This window comes from Pelophylax lessonae, assembly GCF_965119305.1.
Source record: "Pelophylax lessonae genome assembly, chromosome: 5".
Classification (NCBI taxonomy): Eukaryota; Metazoa; Chordata; class Amphibia; order Anura; family Ranidae; genus Pelophylax; species Pelophylax lessonae.
Window position 1 is genome coordinate 68,052,305 of NC_138772.1, and position 19,033 is coordinate 68,071,337.

The window sequence follows — 19,033 nt, forward strand, 5'->3', positions numbered from 1 at the left end:
CCCAAGAGGGTTAAGGCAGTGCTGGAAAATAATGGTGGCCACACAAAATAGTGACACTTTTGGCCCACTATGGACATTTTTCACCTAGGGGTGTACTCACTTTTGTCGCCAGCGGTTTAGACATTAATGGCTGTGTGTTGAGTTTTTTTGAGGGGACAGCTAATTTACACTGTTATACAAGCTGTACGCTCACTACTTTACATTGTAGCAAAGTGTCATTTCTTCAGTGTTGTCACATGAAAAGATATAATAAAATATTTACAAAAATGTGAGGGGTGTACTCACTTTTGTGAGATACTGTATATTTACAGTATATATATATATATATATATATATTATAAACAGCATATATATATATATATATATATATATATATATATATATATATATATATATCCCAACTGTCCCTGATTTTGAGGGACTGTCCCTCATTCGGAACAAAGTCCCTCTGTCCCTCTTTCCTCCTCAATTTGGTCTGTTCTATATTGCTGTATGTAAAATACACTATTTATATTTAAAAAAGTGTTTCCCAGTGCTAAACCTTTCTTTCAATTTCTAAGTTGGTACATTTGTAAATTTCAAAAGCCAATATAAAGGATTAGTAGTGGTAAAAAAAAAAACACATGTGGGTTTAACCAAAATTGCCTATATTAAAATATTGTTTTACCCAATACTAAGGGGTCTATTTATAAAAAAAAAAAAAAACAATTAAAAATTGGATAGCCATTTGTCTAGTAAATCTGCATGCACATTTGTTTTGTGCAGATTGCAAAAATGAATGTTCTTTAGGCTATTTTGTCTTCTGAACCAAAATTATTTTATTATGGTTAACAGTAAAATGCATACTCATCTAATATGGTCGGTAGTAAAATACTGCATTATGGCCACTAGATGGCGGTGAGGAGCACAGGAAATACATATATCTTTGTAATAAGATATACAATGTGATAATTCTAGAGAACACTAAGTCCCGGTTCACACTACCGCGACTTGTCAGGCGACTAGTCAGCCTGACAAGTCGCGGTCCATTCTGTGCTACGGGAACCGTTCTAATAGGAGCGACTCAAGTCGCTCTGACTTAGAAAATAGTTCCTGTACTACTTCGGGGCGACATCAGAGCGACTTGCATTGACTTCCATTATGTGAAATCCATGCAAGTCGCGCCAAAGTCGCGGTGCACGCGACTTTACAGGTCGCCCCCGAAGTCGGATCGCCATAGTGTGAACCGACACTTAAGGGAACTAATAGTTACAATAATTTGCTAATTCCCTGTAGCATTCTCTATAACAGGTGTCAGCAACCATCGGCATGCATGTCGGAGATGGGACACCCTCCCACACATCAACAAAGCCGGCCGATGGCTGCGGCTGTGTCTGGGTATGCAGAATTTCTTTCTTAATTGATTCAACCAAAACTGGCCATGGTATTATGTGTCAGGATACCGAAAAGTGAGGAATACATCACAAATGGCGGACAGGTGACTGCAGTACTGCAGTTTTTTTTCCACCTTATGTTGGTGGAGTCTTCGCCATCTGGAAGGAGAATTGCTCAGTATGTTTCTTTATACTATCAAGGTGTTGAAGCTGCTAATTACCAAACCTGGCTTGAGATCCACTTTAATACAATGTGACTTGTATGAATTTCTAGGTTCTGGGTATCCATGAAAACATTTCCCATGATCATCATGGAAACCATGAAGAACCTTACTTAGAGGAGAAGCAGTACCTGTGGAAGATAATGGGAATGATTGCAGGCATTTATGGATTCTTCCTCATTAATAAGCTCTGCTTTCTCTTTGTTTCTTCTACCAGACAGGTAAGGGAGATCGGTTTCTTTTTCAACAGATTTCATGAGGCATACATATATACAGTATATATATATATACATATATATATATATATATATATATATATATATATAGAAATCTATAAATGGTAGGTTCTGTTTCAGAATGAAGGCTTGTAGATGGCTTTGCCTATACAGTCCCTGAGTCTTCCATTTTTTTCCCAAATTTTATTCTAAAAAACAATGGACCCACTTTGGTAATAACATGGAAGGCCCTTATCTCTACATCAACCCATTGTGCATATTCAGACTCAAGGCAAACTTCATTAACTAATGGTGCTTTAAATTAAAGAGATAGTTCACCTTCACTAAAACTTCCTATGCAGGTAAGAGGCACCTGTAGATAAAAGCAAACTTTGCAGCTTTGACTAAAGTTGGATAATGCCTTTGCTATAAGTGTAGTCCATTTACATACTTCATGAAGCCTGGCAGAAGGGATGGCACCATTCTGACCTGCATTGTTGCTAGGATGTTGCTAAGACAGCAGTTGCTGCTCACCTCAACTATCACAGGAGCAGGCTCTTTCTCCGATTCAAACTCCCTCGCATTCATTCTTTTTCCCCTGATCCCCAGAGCTCATCGATGCTGTAATGGCGGAGTTAGCGAACTGGGCATGTGCAGTGATTTGAGAGCTCACTCCTGTGATGGCGGGGACAAGAAATAACAGCTGGGGTGTCTTAACAATGTCCTAGCAACAAGGCAGGACAGAGGATGCCATCTTTTGGAGTTTATCTTCTAGGCTTCGGGAGGTACATGGATGGCTTACACCTAAAGAAAGGATGTTGTCCAAATTTAGTCAGAGCTGCACAGTTTGTCTTTATCTACAGGTGCCCTATATTTGCATTGGCAGTTTTTCTTTTTTGGGTAAAGGTGAACTAACCCTTTAAGTCTTAAATTACAGATGAGATCTGTATCTCAAGAAAACTCAGAATCTATGCTGGAGGATACCCAACTTATTTTACTAAACTGTTTTTAGGATCTCTAGAAGCCCTTCTTTGTTTTTGGCTTGTCAGGACTCTTGATTACCATGTCGCCCCATAACACACTTCCATATCAGTGTCAAGGCACCTTATATTTTTAAACAGAGCCAGAATAATACTCAATATCCACTCTTGCTCACTTCCGATGTGGACTGTGGACTATGGGATTTGTAATGTGCATAGAACAGTGCACATGACCACAACTAAGTGCCATTGTGGGTTTAGATGGAGGTTCCGGAGTGGGCTTGGGGACTCTGCAACAGAACGAGTCGCCCTGTAAAGAATGAGGTTTCTGGAGTGAGCTGGGGTGCACTGTTAGGGCTGGGGGCACTATGGACGACTGGAAGCTCTGCAGCAGGCTGGTGGACACTGTGGAAGATGAGGACTTTCAGGGGCCTTGAGTACACTATAGGAGCTGGGAGGCACTTTAAAAGGTTGAGGGATCTGCAGATGGCTTGTAAACAGACTTGCGAATGGCTGTGTAATAACGCCAAGAGCACAAGTCCCTATTCCGCTTCTTCTTCTACCAGAACAACAACCCTCCTCATTGAGATTTTAACCTTCCACCATCATGAACCCATCTCCATGCCAGAAACCTCCTCACGACATTCTTGACCACTGAACTTGTTAGGAATGTTGCACTTTACTGGTGGTTCTTTAAGATGGCATTGCAGTCACATCACATATAGACACACTATCCAGAGTCACTTGACAGCATTCTGCCATTAACATGATATAGGGGATGAACCGCAGCAGTCAAATGTGAAAGCAGCACACAGTACATTTTAGTAAGCCATCTTCCAAGCTCAGTCTCTCTCTTACCGGGGTCATGTGTACTTACTCAGAGGGTCCTGATTTGCCTTTGGTTGTGTTCAGCTCACTGCTCCTTATAGATAGTCTTTCTAAGACAGGATCACTGCAGTCACCTCTGGCTTAGGTACACTTCTCTCAGGCCCTCCAGTGGGGAGTCTCATTCCAGAGAACACTTGGCCTGGCCTAAAAGGCCTTTTGCAACCCGCTCTAGCCTCCTCTACCATAAGAGTCAGAATGTCTACAGCTGGCTCTTCTGGGTGCAGGTCTACCTATCCTTATCCTCCAGCCCTGTTCAAGACCTCTACTAGCTGACTACTGTACATCTGCCCACTAGAGGGGGCCTTTGGCTCCCATGCCATAAATGCACTGCAATAGGGCTTCTTCCAACCTGGCCTGACTCACACATGACATCACTACAGGAGGGCTCAAACTAAAAGGGACCTAGCATCTGAATACACTATTCTTTTGTTACCAGCACTATTCTGGTACAGAGCCACCTAGTGTCAGGCCAGCAAGTCACTCCTTACATGCTGGAGCACTGGGAGCAGTCTTTCTCAACATTTACCACATGGCATCAGTGGTAACTGATCAGAGAGGCTGAAATTGCCTATTGCTGGAGGAACCCCTAGCAAACTGTAGAGCAGGGGTCTTCAAACGATGGCCCTCCAGTTGTTCAGGAACTACATTTCCCATCATGCCTAGTTATGTCTGTGAATGTTTTTACAATACCTCATGGCATGTGTAGTTCCGCAACAGTTGGAGGGCCGTAGTTTGAAGACCCCTGCTCTAGAGGAACCATAGGGTTCCATGGAACTGTGGTTGAGAAACCCTGGGCTGGAGGCCTGGCAGAAGGAAGGCTGCTGCTACAGCACCATGCAGTTTGGTGCAGCGTAATTTTTAAGAAGGATCCTGGACTTTTTTTGTGTGCTTTTCTCGAATGTAGGGTAGCCTATTGAAATTAATAAAGACAGGATAATAGATAGGAGCACTTCTGCTAGAAGGGTTCTCAGGACGCTTGCAATCTTTTGGGATCATCCAAGGTGAAAGCTGGTAAGGCATTTGAGCAACACTTTTAGGAGAGAAGCAGGCTCTGGATGAATAAACATGTGCAAAAAAAGCCGTTTGTACGTGCAGTAGGCCAGCGATTTTAATAGAGCACAATGGTTAAAAACACTTTCTTGCTTACTTACAGAATGCATAGTTGCCAACATTTGAAAAAAAATTCCAGGGACACTTTGCAGCACAGCTATCAATTACTTACCACACCCACTCCCCTGAAGCTCCGCCCACTCCACGTAATTAATCTCCGCCTATTTATCAGATTATAGGGTCTACTCAATAAAGAGAGAATTACAGGAAATTGAAAAGGGAATTTCAAACTTAAGGCCAAAGTAGCAGAGTTGGAATAATTCTCCCATTCAGCTGCACTACTTCTGCCTAAAGTTTAAAATTCTCATCACAATTCCCTGCAATTCTAAAGTGTCAAATGTGCTAAGGTGTGACCATACAAAAAATGGAATATGTAAATATAAATAAAGTACAAAGTATAAATAAGTACGATTATACTATCTGGTATAATTAGGTTTTATTGTACTTATTTACACCTAACACTTTATTTAGATTTACATATTCCATTTTTTGTATGGTCACACCTGAGCACATTTCAAACTTTATTCACCTGTCTTTGAATTCAGCCCTCTGTAGGGTGATAATTTTCATTTACATAAAACAATGTGGCATCCTTTCCTTCCTAACACATTACCCAGTCCATACCAGTATAGATCCTAACACATTACCCAGTTCACACCGGTATAGATCCTAACACATTACCCAGTCCATACCATCCTAACACAAACCAAGTCCATACCAGTATAGATATCCAGCATGAGATTTTTCCAATTGAGGATTGAGGTCTGTTTTCATTTTTTTGAGCAATATATATATATATATATATATATATATATATATATATATATATATATGCACACACATACACATACACGGATATGTACACACATTTATCTAGAGCTAGAAAACTATATATATATATATATATATATATATATATATATATCAATTAACAGGTGTATAAATTATATCTATAAAAAAAACATTATTGATAGTAGTAATTAATGGAGTGTGAGGCCTCCAGCTTGTCGGAAGGTGCTCTGCCTCCCCCTGCTGGCGGATTTTGGAAAGTGCACCATGCTGACACCCTGCCTTCGGTGACACGTTAAATTTGCGACAGGCGGGAAGAGGGAGTGGGCACAGAGAGAGAGACAACCTTTTTTTTTTTTTTTTAAATGATTTACAATGTCCCTGATTAACAGGGACAATGTAAAATACCCGGGACAGGCTCCTATTTTCCGGGATTGTCCCGGGAAAAACGGGACAGTTGGCAGGTATGAGAATGTAGAAATAAAATAGGCTCATCAATCATTTAGGTGCTCCTTAAGGAGCTTCTGAGCATGCTTGAAAATGTGTCACCACTCCCATTCTCACATCATTTCCAGTCCTTGTGTTCCACATGGCCTCTATGCTTTCCACAGGGGTTCTGGAAGTGTGGCATCCATCTTGCTCCCACGGACCCCTCGTTCATGAATCTGCTGGCCTACTGCACTTAGAAGCGCCTTTCTTTGTACATATGTCCTATATGGGAAGCACGGAAACGCGCGTATGCTCCATTGCACCTGTATTGTGTGATGTAAATCTAGCATTAACAACACAGCACTTTCTCTTTTGAAATCATTTTGTTTTTCATTTTTTATCCTTCGTTTTACACTGTAGCTGCAGTCTGATCAATACGAAAATAAGAGGAAAAGCGTGACTTTGTTTTGACTCCGCTGTGTACCTGTACAATATTGTGCTGTTTTTTTTTTTATGTATTTTCAATTATGTAAGTTACAGTAATACACTTGAGCTCATTTAAGGATTACCGGGCCATAATTTTGCTGTTTTCTTTGTTCATTTCATACGGCTTCCCAGAGCTGCAATCTCTTAACAAGCCAACATAAGACTGTTCTCAGCTGTATTCTATATTAACTCACTCGGTATGCGGCCTTTTAATGCTTTCAAACAAGACATGATTTAGAGCGGAGTTCCAGAATGCTTTGTTCTTCACTTCCTGGAACTTGCAATGCAGTAAACAAATGTGAATTAGCCTAATGCCGAGTTGCCTTTTGGTTTTTGATAAATATTCTCATACCGGGAGCATGAATGGATTTGTTACATAGAGGGGAACAAATATTATTTAAACTAGTTTAAATTTACACAGGGAGGTTCATAAAAAGAAACCTGCAGAGCGAGATACATGGAGGCAGCCATAACTGATCTCCCCTGAGAATACTGTTTGCCTGGCTGTCATGTTGGGCTTCTTTATTTACTGCCAGAGCTGTTTTTGTGGGGGTTTTTTGCACACATGTTAAAAAAATCATTTTAGGCCTGAAGTTGATGTGAAACCCGCCAAAACATTATATGTTTTCTGAAAGCAGACACCCTAGAAAATTAAAATAGTATAGTAGTAGTTCCAAGGTTTTATGGCACACAATATTAGTGCAACAGCTTATAAAACAAAAGTACATTTTTGGGAACATATATGAGATATGAGGTTGTGGTGACTAAATAGACACCCAACATGTCTAAGCCTTAAAATTGCGTGTGACAAAGAAATGCAACAAACTTTAGTACCCTATATTTTCCATAGGTGACACTTTAAAAGCCCCTGCAAGTCATCACTTTAGAGTTAACCATGAATAATCAGCCTAGAATTATTGATCTCCCTCCAGCATGCATGGCAATATGTAACATGAATAATACAATCAACTTTTTCATGCATAGGTGCCCCTGACACTTACAGTTCCATTCATACAGTATCTCACAAAAGTGAGTACGCCCCTCACATTTTTGTAAATATTTTATTATATCGTTTCATATGACAACGCTGAAGAAATTACACTTTGCTATAATGTAAAGTTGTGAGTGTACAGCTTGTATAACAGTGTAAATTTGCTGTCCCCTCAAAATAACTCAACACACAGCCATTAATGTCTAAACCGCTGGCAACAAAAGTGAGTACACCCCTAAGTGACAATGTCCAAATTGGGCCCAATTAGCCATTTTCCCTCCCCGGTGTCAAGTGACTCGTTAGTGTTATAAGGTCTCAGGTGTGAATGGGGAGCAGGAGTGTAATTTGGTGTTATCGCTCTAACACTCTCATACTGGTCACTGGAAGTTCAACCTGGCACCTCATGGCAAAGAACTCTCTGAGGATCTGAAAAAAGAATTGTTGCTGTACATAAAGATGGCCTAGGCTATAAGAAGATTGGCAAGACCTTGAAACAGAGCTGAAGCACGGTGCCCATAACCATACAGCAGTTTAACAGGACAGGTAACAGAACAGGCCTTGCCATGGTCGACCAAAAAAGTTGAGTGCACGTACTCAGCGTCATATCCAGAGGTTGTCTTTGGGAAATAGACGTATTAGTGTTGCCAGTATTGCTGTAGAGATTAAAGGGTAGGAGTTCAGCCTGTCAGTGTTCAGACTATACGCCGCACACTACATCAAATTGGTCTGCATGGCTGTCATCCCAGAAGGAAGCCTCTTCTAAATATGATGCACAAGAAAGCCTGCAAACAGTTTGCTGAAGAAAAGCAGACTAAGGACATAGATTACTGGAACCATGTCCTGTGGTCTGATGAGACCAAGATAAACGTATTTGGTTCAGATGGTGTCAAGCGTGTGTGGCGGCAACCAGGTGAGTACAAAGACGAGTGTGTCTTGCCTACAGTCAAGCATGGTGGTTGGAGTGTCATGGTCTGGGGCTGTATGAGTGCTGGTGGCACTGGGGAGCAACAGCTCATTGAGGGAACCATGAATGCCAACATGTACTGTGACATACTAAAGCACAGCATGATCCCCTCCCTTCGGAGACTGGGCCACAGGGCAGTATTCCAATGATAACGACCCCAAACACACCTCTAAGACGACCACTGCCTTGCTAAAGAAGCTGAGGGTAAAAGTGATGGACTGGCCAAGCATGTCTCCAGACCTAAACCTTATTGAGCATCTGTGGGGAATCCTCAGATGGAAGGTGCAGGAGCGCAAGGTCTGTAACATTCACCAGCTTTGTGAGGTCATCATGGAGGAGTGGAAGAGAACTCCAGTGGCAACCTGTGAAGCTCTGATGCACTCCATGCCCAAGAGGGTTAAGGCAGTGCTGGAAAATAATAGTGGCCACACAAAATATTGACACTTTGGACATTTTTCACTTAGGGGTGTACTCACTTTTGTTGCCAGCGGTAGACATTAATGGCAGTGTGTTGAGGGGACAGCAAGTTTACACTGTTATGCAAGCTGTACACTCACTACTTTACATTTCAGCAAAGTGTCGTCACATGAAAAGATATAATAAAATATTTACAAAAATGTGAGCGGTGTACTCACTTTTGTGAGATACTGTATATGTGCATGTGGTGGTGGTGGGGGTTCAAAAAAATTTTTTGGGGGGGGGCAGGGTTTAAGTGCTTGGGTGTCATTTTAATTTTGTACACTTTTATTTACATTTTTTTTTTTAACTAAACTTTATTTTTTCATCACATAGGGGACAAAAAGTCCCCTATTGTATGTGATGCATTTTTCGATGGCAGGTTCTTTTTAATGAGACATCAGTGCTATACATATGCACTGTTACTGTAATAATGACACTGGCAGGGAAGGGGTTAACTTTATGGGTGATCAAAGGGTTAAATGTATGCCTCATGCTTACTGATGTGTGTGGGGGGGGGGGGGGCGGGTTCTGTGACACAGACAGAGATTGCAGGATCGCAGGTTCAGCTATGCTGAATCCTGTGATCTCTCCCTGTCTGTCACTGAGAAGATCCGCCTGCTTTGTTTACATAAGCAGGTGGGTCTTCTCACACTTTCCCCGACAATCAGGGAAGAGAGGAGGCGATTGCCCTTCTCCGGCCCGACTCCCGCTGTGTCTAAACCACTGGGAGTCCAGCAACGTAGGTCTAAGTCGCTGGACCCATGGAAGCCGCACTGCCGCAGTAGGATTACTGTTGGCAGTCGGCAAGTGGTTAAAACATCCAGTCGCCATTGGCATACAATGTATTGCAGTCGCAGTAAAGGGGTTAATACTTGCTTATAGCAGGGGCCTCCAAACTGTGGCCTGTGGGCCAGATGTGGTTCTTTGCTTGCCTTTATCCAGCCCTTGGGGGCATCATTCCTTTCACCGATATGAGGCCCTATTCCTCCTACTAACACCATTCCTTTAGCTGATTCCAACTATGGGGCATAATTCCTCCGACTCCCACTATTCAACAGTGGGTCACTATTCCTTCCACTGACACCAACAATGGGGCATAATTCCTCCCAGTGATGCCAATGATGGGGCATATTTCCTTCCACTGATACCAACAATGGGGCATTATTCCTCCCAGTGATGCCAATGATGGGGCATAATTCCTCCTAGAGATGCCAATGATGGGGCATAATTCTTTCCAGTGATGCCAGTGATGGAGCACTATTTTACCTTTATTTAATCCCACTGACACTGGGACATTTTTCACACCCGCTGGCAATAGTCCGGCTCCTGTAAAGTCTAAAGGACAAAGAACTAAATGAATTGAAAAGGATTAAGAGAGGTGCATGGAAGCCAGCCAGCCCCCAGTCTGATGTACTCACCCTCCAGTCTGCCACCAACCAAGTAGACCTGTCTCATGATATAAATAAAGAACAGGGGTTTAGTTGACACGCATTTGCAAATGCATGTGTAAGCTGCAGAGCCACGACACTGCACCCTGTTTTATCTGCAGTCCTAACACTTTTAAATTTGAGTGTCTCCCCTCTGGGAGCACATGACTGCCAATGGATGGATAGGAGGCAGGTGAGAGGGAGCAGCCCAAACTTTCCCCAACCCACCTCCATCCATGACTGGTCTAGTATCTCAAAACTCTAATAGCAATGTTCTTAAGATGGTACAAACTGAAAACGACCAGCTGAGAAGGATACACCTCCAACCCCTTGGTGGATGCAGTGTAAAACACAGATTGGGACTTTATATGAGGCAATTTGCCTGTATAGCACAGTGCCTCCATCCCTAATTTCATAAAATATTTGGGACTTTACATGAGACAAGCAGGTCATGCTATGGTCTCCATCCCTGTATATGAAAAAACTGGGGTCAATTAGACTGCATCCACCAAACACGCACGAAAATCGCACGGTGGGACTTTAAATGAAGCACCAGCCTGTAGGCAAGGTGCCTCCATCCCTGGTTACATAGACAATGTGGGCTATGTGGGACTTTAAGTGAGACACCGGCAGGTATGCCCAGTGTCTCCATCCCTGTATCGGAAAAAACTAATTGAAAAGGATTAAGAGAGGTGCATGGAAGCCAGCCAGCCCCCAGTCTGATGTACTCAGGGATGGAGACACTGGGCATACCTGCTGGTGTCTCACTTAAAGTCCCACATAGCCCACATTGTCCAAGGACAAAGAACTGGCCCTTTATTCAGAAAGACACCCCTGTCTTAAAGTTTAACTAAAGGCAAAAGCTGTCATGCTTTTATTGCTGTCTGTCTCCCCGTTTGGGAGATTCACCCTCTCTATTTGTCCTGGAGACCATTATCACCAAAAGTAAAAGGGAAACAAATCCCACATTTTTGGTTGTCACCAGAACAGGAATAAAGGGGAAACCTTTCAATTTCGTTTTGGTAACCAGGGATTACCCTCAATTAGAATTCCTCTCACCTTCTGTTGTGGTTATGGGACAGGAAGGGAAGAAAAATATCCCTAAACATTATAGATTTCCTGAAAGCAGAGGCCCTGGAGAATAAAACGATGGCAGTTGCAACTTTATATGTTGCACAATATTTGCCCAGCTGTTCATCAAATTCATATTTTTACGAAAAAATACAATAAAATTAATTTTACTGCATACAAACACAATATAATATCAATGTTTAGGGTAAAATAATAAAGATGGGGTTGCCTTGGGTAAATAGATACCATACATGTCAAGACTCAAAATTATGTGCGCCCATGAAATGGTGAATAGCTACTTTAAATGTTTAATAGGCGACACTTTAAAAGCCTTTATAGGTTTTTAATGTAGTGTTCCAGTATTAATCCCAAAAGCAAACGTATTATATTGCAGCTTACCAGTCCTTAGATGTGATGGCTGCATTCTTTTCTTTTTTTACACTTTCTTTCATCATTTATTTTTAACCGGTTGCCGACCGCCGCACGACTATATACTGCGGCGGTCAGCCCCGGCCAGGCAGAGTGACGTATCGGTACGTCACTCGCCTGTCACTGACTTGCGAGCCTATAGCGAGCGAGCGCGCGCCCGCCGAGGCGCGCGCCCGCCGCGGCTCGTTCACAGGCAAGTCAGTGCGTGTGACCGGCGGACTCGATGTCCGCCGGCCACACTACGATCGCTCCTGTGAAGGGAGAAAGACAGAGCAGCTTGTGTAAACAAGCTGCCTGTCAGTTCTCCCTGTGTAAAAGTAAAGATCTGACCGTTCTACTATGTAGAACGGTTGATCTTTGCTTTTACACCAATAGCAATGTCCCTACACAGTAGAAAGCACGCCCCTAGGACACACTTAACCCCTCCCTTCCCAATAAAGTTAACCCCTTCCCTGCCAGTGTCATTTTTGCAGTAACAGTGCATATGTATAGCACTGATTACTGCAGTAATGTCACTGGTAACCCCAAAAGTGTCAAAAATGTCAGTCAAGGGTCCGATCTGTCCGCCGCAATGTCGCAGTACCCAAAAAAAAATCGCAGATCGCCGCCATTACGCGTTAAAAAAAAAAACACCAAAAATGACAAAAATCTTTCTCTTTGTTAGTAAACGCGATAACTTTTGCGCAAACCAATCAAAATACGCTTTTTGCGATTTTTTTTACCAAACATAGGTAGCATAAAACAAATTGGCCGAAAAATGTTAAAAAATTTTGATTTTTACTTTTTTTTTTGGGGAATTTCATATAAAAAAATGTGAAAAATATTGTTATTTTTGCAAAATTTACGCTCTTTTTTTGTTTATAGCGCGTGATCAAAAAATCGCACAGGTGATCAAATACCACCAAAAGAAAGCTCTGTTTGTGGGAAAAAAAGGACGTCAAATTCGTTTAGGTACAGCGTCGCACGACCGCGCAATTGTCCGTTAAAGTCACGCAGTAAAAAATCGCAAAAAAACCCCTGGTCCTTTAGCAGCCAAATCCTCCGGGGCTTAAGTGGTTAAATGTGATTATTTATATAAACTTTTTTTATTATTTGTAGATCTATGTTTGTTCCATGCATGTTTGAATCCACTTACTATTTACTAACTCACTACCTCTGCTGGAAGTCTATGCCAATCATCAATGTATCTAAAGCCAAGAACAAAAATGTCATAACTTTGCAGCTCAACAGTCCTTAGATGTGGCGGATGCCATATTCTTTTTTTTTTCTCAAGCTATTGTCTCTTTATTTTCCTCCAAGGGTGACAACACGCACTGTACTGAATCTATAGAGGAGCAGTGTTGTCACCCTAGGACAGGACGGTGTTAGGACTGAAGAACACATTTTCCACACCTCATCTCCATAAAATCCCTCCCCCCCCCATGTTCTGTAGTTCACAAAAGTGAACTGGTTATGATTTATAACACTGCTTGGGAGGCAGAGCTGTCTATTCATTACAGGAATTTGTGGCAGGGTCAATAGGTACATGCAGCATTTTTAAAGAGGCAAGACATGGGAAATGTGCACGTATTGCACGGATGCACTGAATTGTATTTGTTTTTTTCTTGGATATACACTTTGTGGTCTTTTTTTTTTTTTTTTGAAACATTCGCTGCACGAATGTCAAAAATATTCATGCAAACTAAAAATGTCACCATATTTTTGACTAGATTAACTTCTGAATCATCACTGCCATCTAGTGGCCAACATGCAGCATATAGTATTTGCTAATTGAGGTATTTTAGAAAACTATTTTGAATTTTGGCCACTAGATGGCGTTAACAATACGGGAGTAGTTTATATATTCGAAAAGGTAAAATTTCAGTTTCTTACATTCCTGCAACAAATGTTTTATAGACAGACCACTTTAAGGATTGCTAAACCTGTGTGTAAGTAAGAAGCATATAAAACAATCAACTTCTTAGCAGCACAGTGGCTAAGTGGTTAGCACTCTCACCTAGCAGCACTAGGGTCATTGGTTCAAATCCAAACCATGGCGCTACCTGCCTGGAGTTTGCGTGGGTTTTCTGGCGTACTCCCACACTCCAAAGGCCTGCTGGTAGGTTAATTGGCCCTAGTATGTATATGTGAGCTAAGGACCTTAGATTGTACTTTTGAGGGCAGGGACTGATGAGAATGTACAATATATATATATATATATGTGTGTGTGTGTGTGTAAACTGACAGCACTATATAAGTACCTGAAATAAATAAATCTCCATATTAAATGATTGATCCCCGTGTTCTATACATAGACATGCAAAATATGTAATAATAGCTGAAAATAAAAAAGACATTTTATGGTAAATAATGCATGTGTTATAACTTAGTGAATTGAGTCCAATGTCAATGTTGCAATAAAACGACGCAGGCACTTGATATTATCCACACAGCATGGTGAAATACCAGGGAAGTTAAATGTTTTGGTCTTCTGTTCTCCCGGCCCGTAGGACTCTGTATTGCAGTATGTCTGTTCTGACTCAATCCACAGAACTGCTTTCAGCATAAACAAGAGCACTCGGTCTGCCCAACATCAGGAATAGCTGAAATTGTATCAAGCTGAAGAATTTGTGCTCTTGATGTGAAGCTTCTTCTTAAAGGGTCTGTCCACCCAAAACGTTATCAAATGTAACATTTATGAGGGTGGTCCGAAAGACCCCCCTGTTGGATTTGCCCATCCCAGCAGGCTCACTGCAAGCAGTGTGTTCCTCTGGTGGTGTTAACAACCTACCAGATTGAAATTTACTGACATAGCACTCAGCATTTACTGGCACAGCCCCGTTTTTACTGGCAGTTCCAAAAGTTACAAAATTACATATGTCATACGTCGGTGGCAGCAAAAAGGTTAAAAAACTTGAAAGTACAGTAAAATACCTGTATATTAAAAAAGAATAGCGCGCAAATGCAAAAGAAATTACTACCAAATCTGAAGAGAATCCATAAATAAAAATGCCATATCATGCTCAAGCCCACTACTGCGTCAAAGTACCCCATTATCAGTGGGTCCTACACTATCCATGAAAAAGAGATGAATCCAGCCTTTCTAACCCTTGGAGATAATACTCCTTGCTGGGAAAAATGTGCAAATGCACTACAGGGGACTCCTCCTATATCCACTTGATGGTAGACACTGATTGAGTACAGGTGTATGTGGGGGGTGGGGAGGGCTGCTCAACCCCGATAGTCTGGTCAGACCGAATACATAATAAACAGGCAAAAAATTTGGGGGAGCATACCCATGTATTTCCAAAGCTGCTGCAGCTATGAACCAAAAGACATGTATATTAAAAAAGAATAGCGCGCAAATGCAAAAGAAATTACTACCAAATCTGAAGAGAATCCATAAATAAAAATTGAGTACACCTGTACTCAATCAGTGTCCACCATCAAGTGGATATAGGAGGAGTCCCCTGTAGTGCATTTGCACATCTCTCCCAGCAAGGAGTGTTATCTCCAAGGGTTAGAAAGGCTGGATTCATCTCTTTTTCATGGATAGTGTAGGACCCACTGATAATGGGGTACTTTGACGCAGTAGTGGGCTTGAGCACGATATGGCCATATGGTGGGACCAAACCCCCATTTTTATTTATGGACTCTCTTCAGATTTGGTAGTAATTTCTTTTGCATTTGCGCGCTATTCTTTTTTAACAGTAAAATACCTGTTGGTCTGCCCGAAATGCACTCAACTCTTAAAGCCCAGGGCCGTTGATAAGGCAGTACAGCCAGCCATCCAGTACTGGGCCAGGGCACTTTCAGTTCAAAAGGGGGACCCAGGCACCTGCTGAGCAGGATGGCCGGCTGTATTGTCTTATTGCAGCCACTGTTCCTATTCTGTCTCTCCCTGCAGCGCTGCCAGCTTCTCTTCCTCTTTCTCCATCCAGCTGCACTTCAGGGGGATTGGTCCTAGCACATGTGCTCCTTCCATCTGCTGTCTGGGCTCCCTGTTTGCCACTTTCCCCTGCAGCACTTCCAGGTTCCCTGGCTGCAGCTACTGCGGCCACAAAGGGAGAAGTTTCAGGATAGAGAGAGGGGGAAGGGGCCGGTAATCATTTACTGGTCCCTTCCTTTCCTGAATGAACACAGGGAGTGATAGGTACCAATCACTCCTGTGTCCATTCATCACCGAAGCATAGTAAGCTGTATTCACTATGCTTCAGTTGTGAATGAGCAGAAAGCCTGAGAGTGTTTCTTATTCATTAATCTGTGCTGCAGAGGATGCAAAGAAAGGGACTGATAAATCTATGTCCTCAGTCACTTTTAGCCAGGAAGGGGGGGGGGGGGGGTGGGGGGCTGTCAGGTAGGCTGTATTGAGGCCCTGTGATTTTTTAACAGCAGCCCTGTTAAAGCCTAAGTGTAATTAAAACTAAAAGCAAAAGAATCAGAGCAAGGGAGATCATTTACAGTTCGTATTATTTGTCCCTTGTCCCGATTCCTTGCTTTACGTAGAAGTTCTGCTGTATCCTCAGTGTATTTTCCGCAGTCCATATCACTGTGTTTGCTCCCTCCTTCCTCTGCTACCTGCATGGGTCGCTTCTGACAGTTTTTTCTGACATCAGACAAACCCTGGAAACAGCCCCCCCCCCCCCCCCCCAGAACATAGAAGGTGACTGACAACCTTAGCTGTGCATGTTTCCCTATGAGACAAGGGTGTGTGTTCATTCCCTCCACTCAAGTCTCAGGTTACATTTAGCTCTACTCTCAGTGCTGTGCTATATGTGACATCTGATCCCCACACCTTGCCACTTGCAAACTGGGAAATGTCTTTTGTTCTGCACACATTGAAGGGCTCTGGAGAAGAGAAGACTGCAGATAAACAGGTACAGCTTATGTAGGAGAATTTGCTTCATCTTGGTGTATCACCTCAGGCTAGTCTCCACAGTGGGCTTATGTAAGAGTTTAATATAATTTTTTAGCATTCTTCTGAGTTTCTATTATACTGTCTTTATCCAGGGGCTGTCATTGGTCAATGGGCACCTAACACATTCTCATGACTTGCCATTGGAATCCCATTTGAATGATCAGTCAAGAAAAGCCAAATCTACCTCTACAATTCAGCTGGTAAGATGTTTTTTCTTTATTATTTATTAGCTGCTAATTAATTATTAGTTTATTTATTAACTTTTATATATATTTCTGTAGCAAAACCATAATCACTATGGTTGCACCGTTACCTTTTTTTATTGGCGAGTACGAGCACCAATACTAAGAACCAATGCTTTGCAGTGCGATTTGCGGCAATACAAAATAAATGGGCGCAAATTTAAATGTAAAAATTGCATTTGAAAAGGATTGCGGTTAGTTTCCTGTCCGAATTGCATGCGATTTCCCCCACCACTCCTGTAAGCACTATCTAGAGGGCAGTTTATAAAAATGTTAGAACTCACATCAATACATATCTGGTCAAAAGCAAAATCTGCAAAGGTGTCCCGGTCCCGTCGATGATAGAAAATCACAGCCGCTGAATGTGCTCACAGGGCTGGAGGAGAAGTTGCAGGACCCCTGTGGGTATAGGGCAGAAGTGATCTCAGCTTGGGAGTGGACCGCTTATACATCTCCTCCAGCCCTGTGAGCACCTCCAGCGACCGTGATTTTCTATTATTGGCGGGACTTAAACACCTATGCAGATTTTGCATTTGAACTGTACTTAATGTGAGTTCTAACATGTTTAATAAACTATCCACTAGATGGCGCTTTTCCATTTCTATACACACACACACACGAGCAGTGGGGGACAGGAATCTCATTGCATTCCTGTTCAAATCACATGTGATTCTTTGCAGTGCGATTTGTGCCCATTCATTTTGCATTGACGCAAATCGCACCACAGAGTACTCGTGAAAATGCTCGGTATCGGCACTAATACCGGTATCAGTATCAGGTGCATCCCTAATCATTACAGTATTTCTTAGAAAGCAATAAAAATGTTACAAGTCACGTTGAGTTGCTGTTTATTGGACGGGTTTATAATCCTTCCCCCTTCTTCATTACAGAGGTCATTTATCTGAATTGCCACCTTCTTTTCTCCAAGGGGGCAGTCCAATTTTGAGATTTAAAACTTCACCTTTACTTGAATTGCTCTAATTGCTTTCCTTCCCCCAGTCTCTATCTAAATTGAAGCCTTTTTTTGAGGAAGGGTGGTGTCCTCAATACTCCCCTAAGTAAGGATGATGTCGCGCCCCTCCCATAATGTCAGTAGCGACCCTAGGAACAATATATAGGGCGGACACATAAGATATCACAGTCAAAACTGAAGAGGCTCTCAGAATTTTCACCACAAAATCATACCACTGAAAAAAACAAAAACGAAAAAAGAATATATAAATAAGGTTACAAAATACGTAATTCAGTATGTAATGATACCTTTTTATTGTACTAACCTAACACTTAAAAGACAAGCTTTCAAGAGTTTTCCTTTCTTCCTCAGGTATTGCTTTAGACCTGAGAAAGAGGAAAATTCTCAAAAGCTTTTCTTTATAGTTTAAAGCAATTTCAGCAAACAGTTTTTACGCAGTAATAACCCCTAATATTGGTGCCAGTTTATGCAGTAATTGCCCCTAGTATTGGTGACAGTGTACACACTAATATCCCCTAGTATTGGCACCAGTTTATGCAGTAATAACCCCTAGTATTGGCACCAGTTTATCCAGTAATAGCCCCTAGTATTGGTGCCAGTTTATGCAGTAACAGCCCCTAGTATTGGTGCCAGTTTGTGCAGTAACAGCCCCTAGTATTGGTGCCAGTTTGTGCAGTAAAAGCCCCTAGTATTGTTGCCAGTTTATGCAGTAACAGCCCCTAGTATTGGTGCCAGTTTGTGCAGTAAAAGCCCCTAGTATTGTTGCCAGTTTATGAAGTAATTGCCCCTAGTATTGGTGCCAGTTTACGCAGTAATAGCCCCTAGTATTGGCAGCAGTTTATGCAGTAATAACCCCTAGTAGTGGTGAAAGTTTATGCAGTAATAGCCCCTAGTATTGGTCCCAGTTTATGCAGTAATAGCCCCTAGTATTGGTCCCAGAGTATGCAGAAATAGCCCCTAGTATTGGTTCCAGTTTACGCAGTAATAACCCCTAGTAGTGGTGCCAGTTTATGCAGTAATAGCCCCTAGTATTGGTGCCAGTTTATGCAGTAATAACCCCTAGTATTGGTGCCAGTTTACGCAGTAATA

The 19,033-nt window shown here is 42.0% G+C and overlaps 1 protein-coding gene across 1 annotated transcript in view; it reads left to right on the top strand.

Annotated features, from left to right (window-relative positions):
• The window catches only part of SLC39A12 (solute carrier family 39 member 12), an 88,780-nt gene that overhangs the window by 35,987 nt on the left and 33,760 nt on the right, over positions 1 to 19,033 (top strand). Inside the window, exons 7-8 of the mRNA XM_082258806.1 lie at positions 1,648 to 1,815; positions 16,822 to 16,929. Coding sequence (XP_082114932.1) covers positions 1,648 to 1,815; positions 16,822 to 16,929 — 276 coding nt within the window. The remainder of the gene's footprint in view (positions 1 to 1,647; positions 1,816 to 16,821; positions 16,930 to 19,033) is intronic.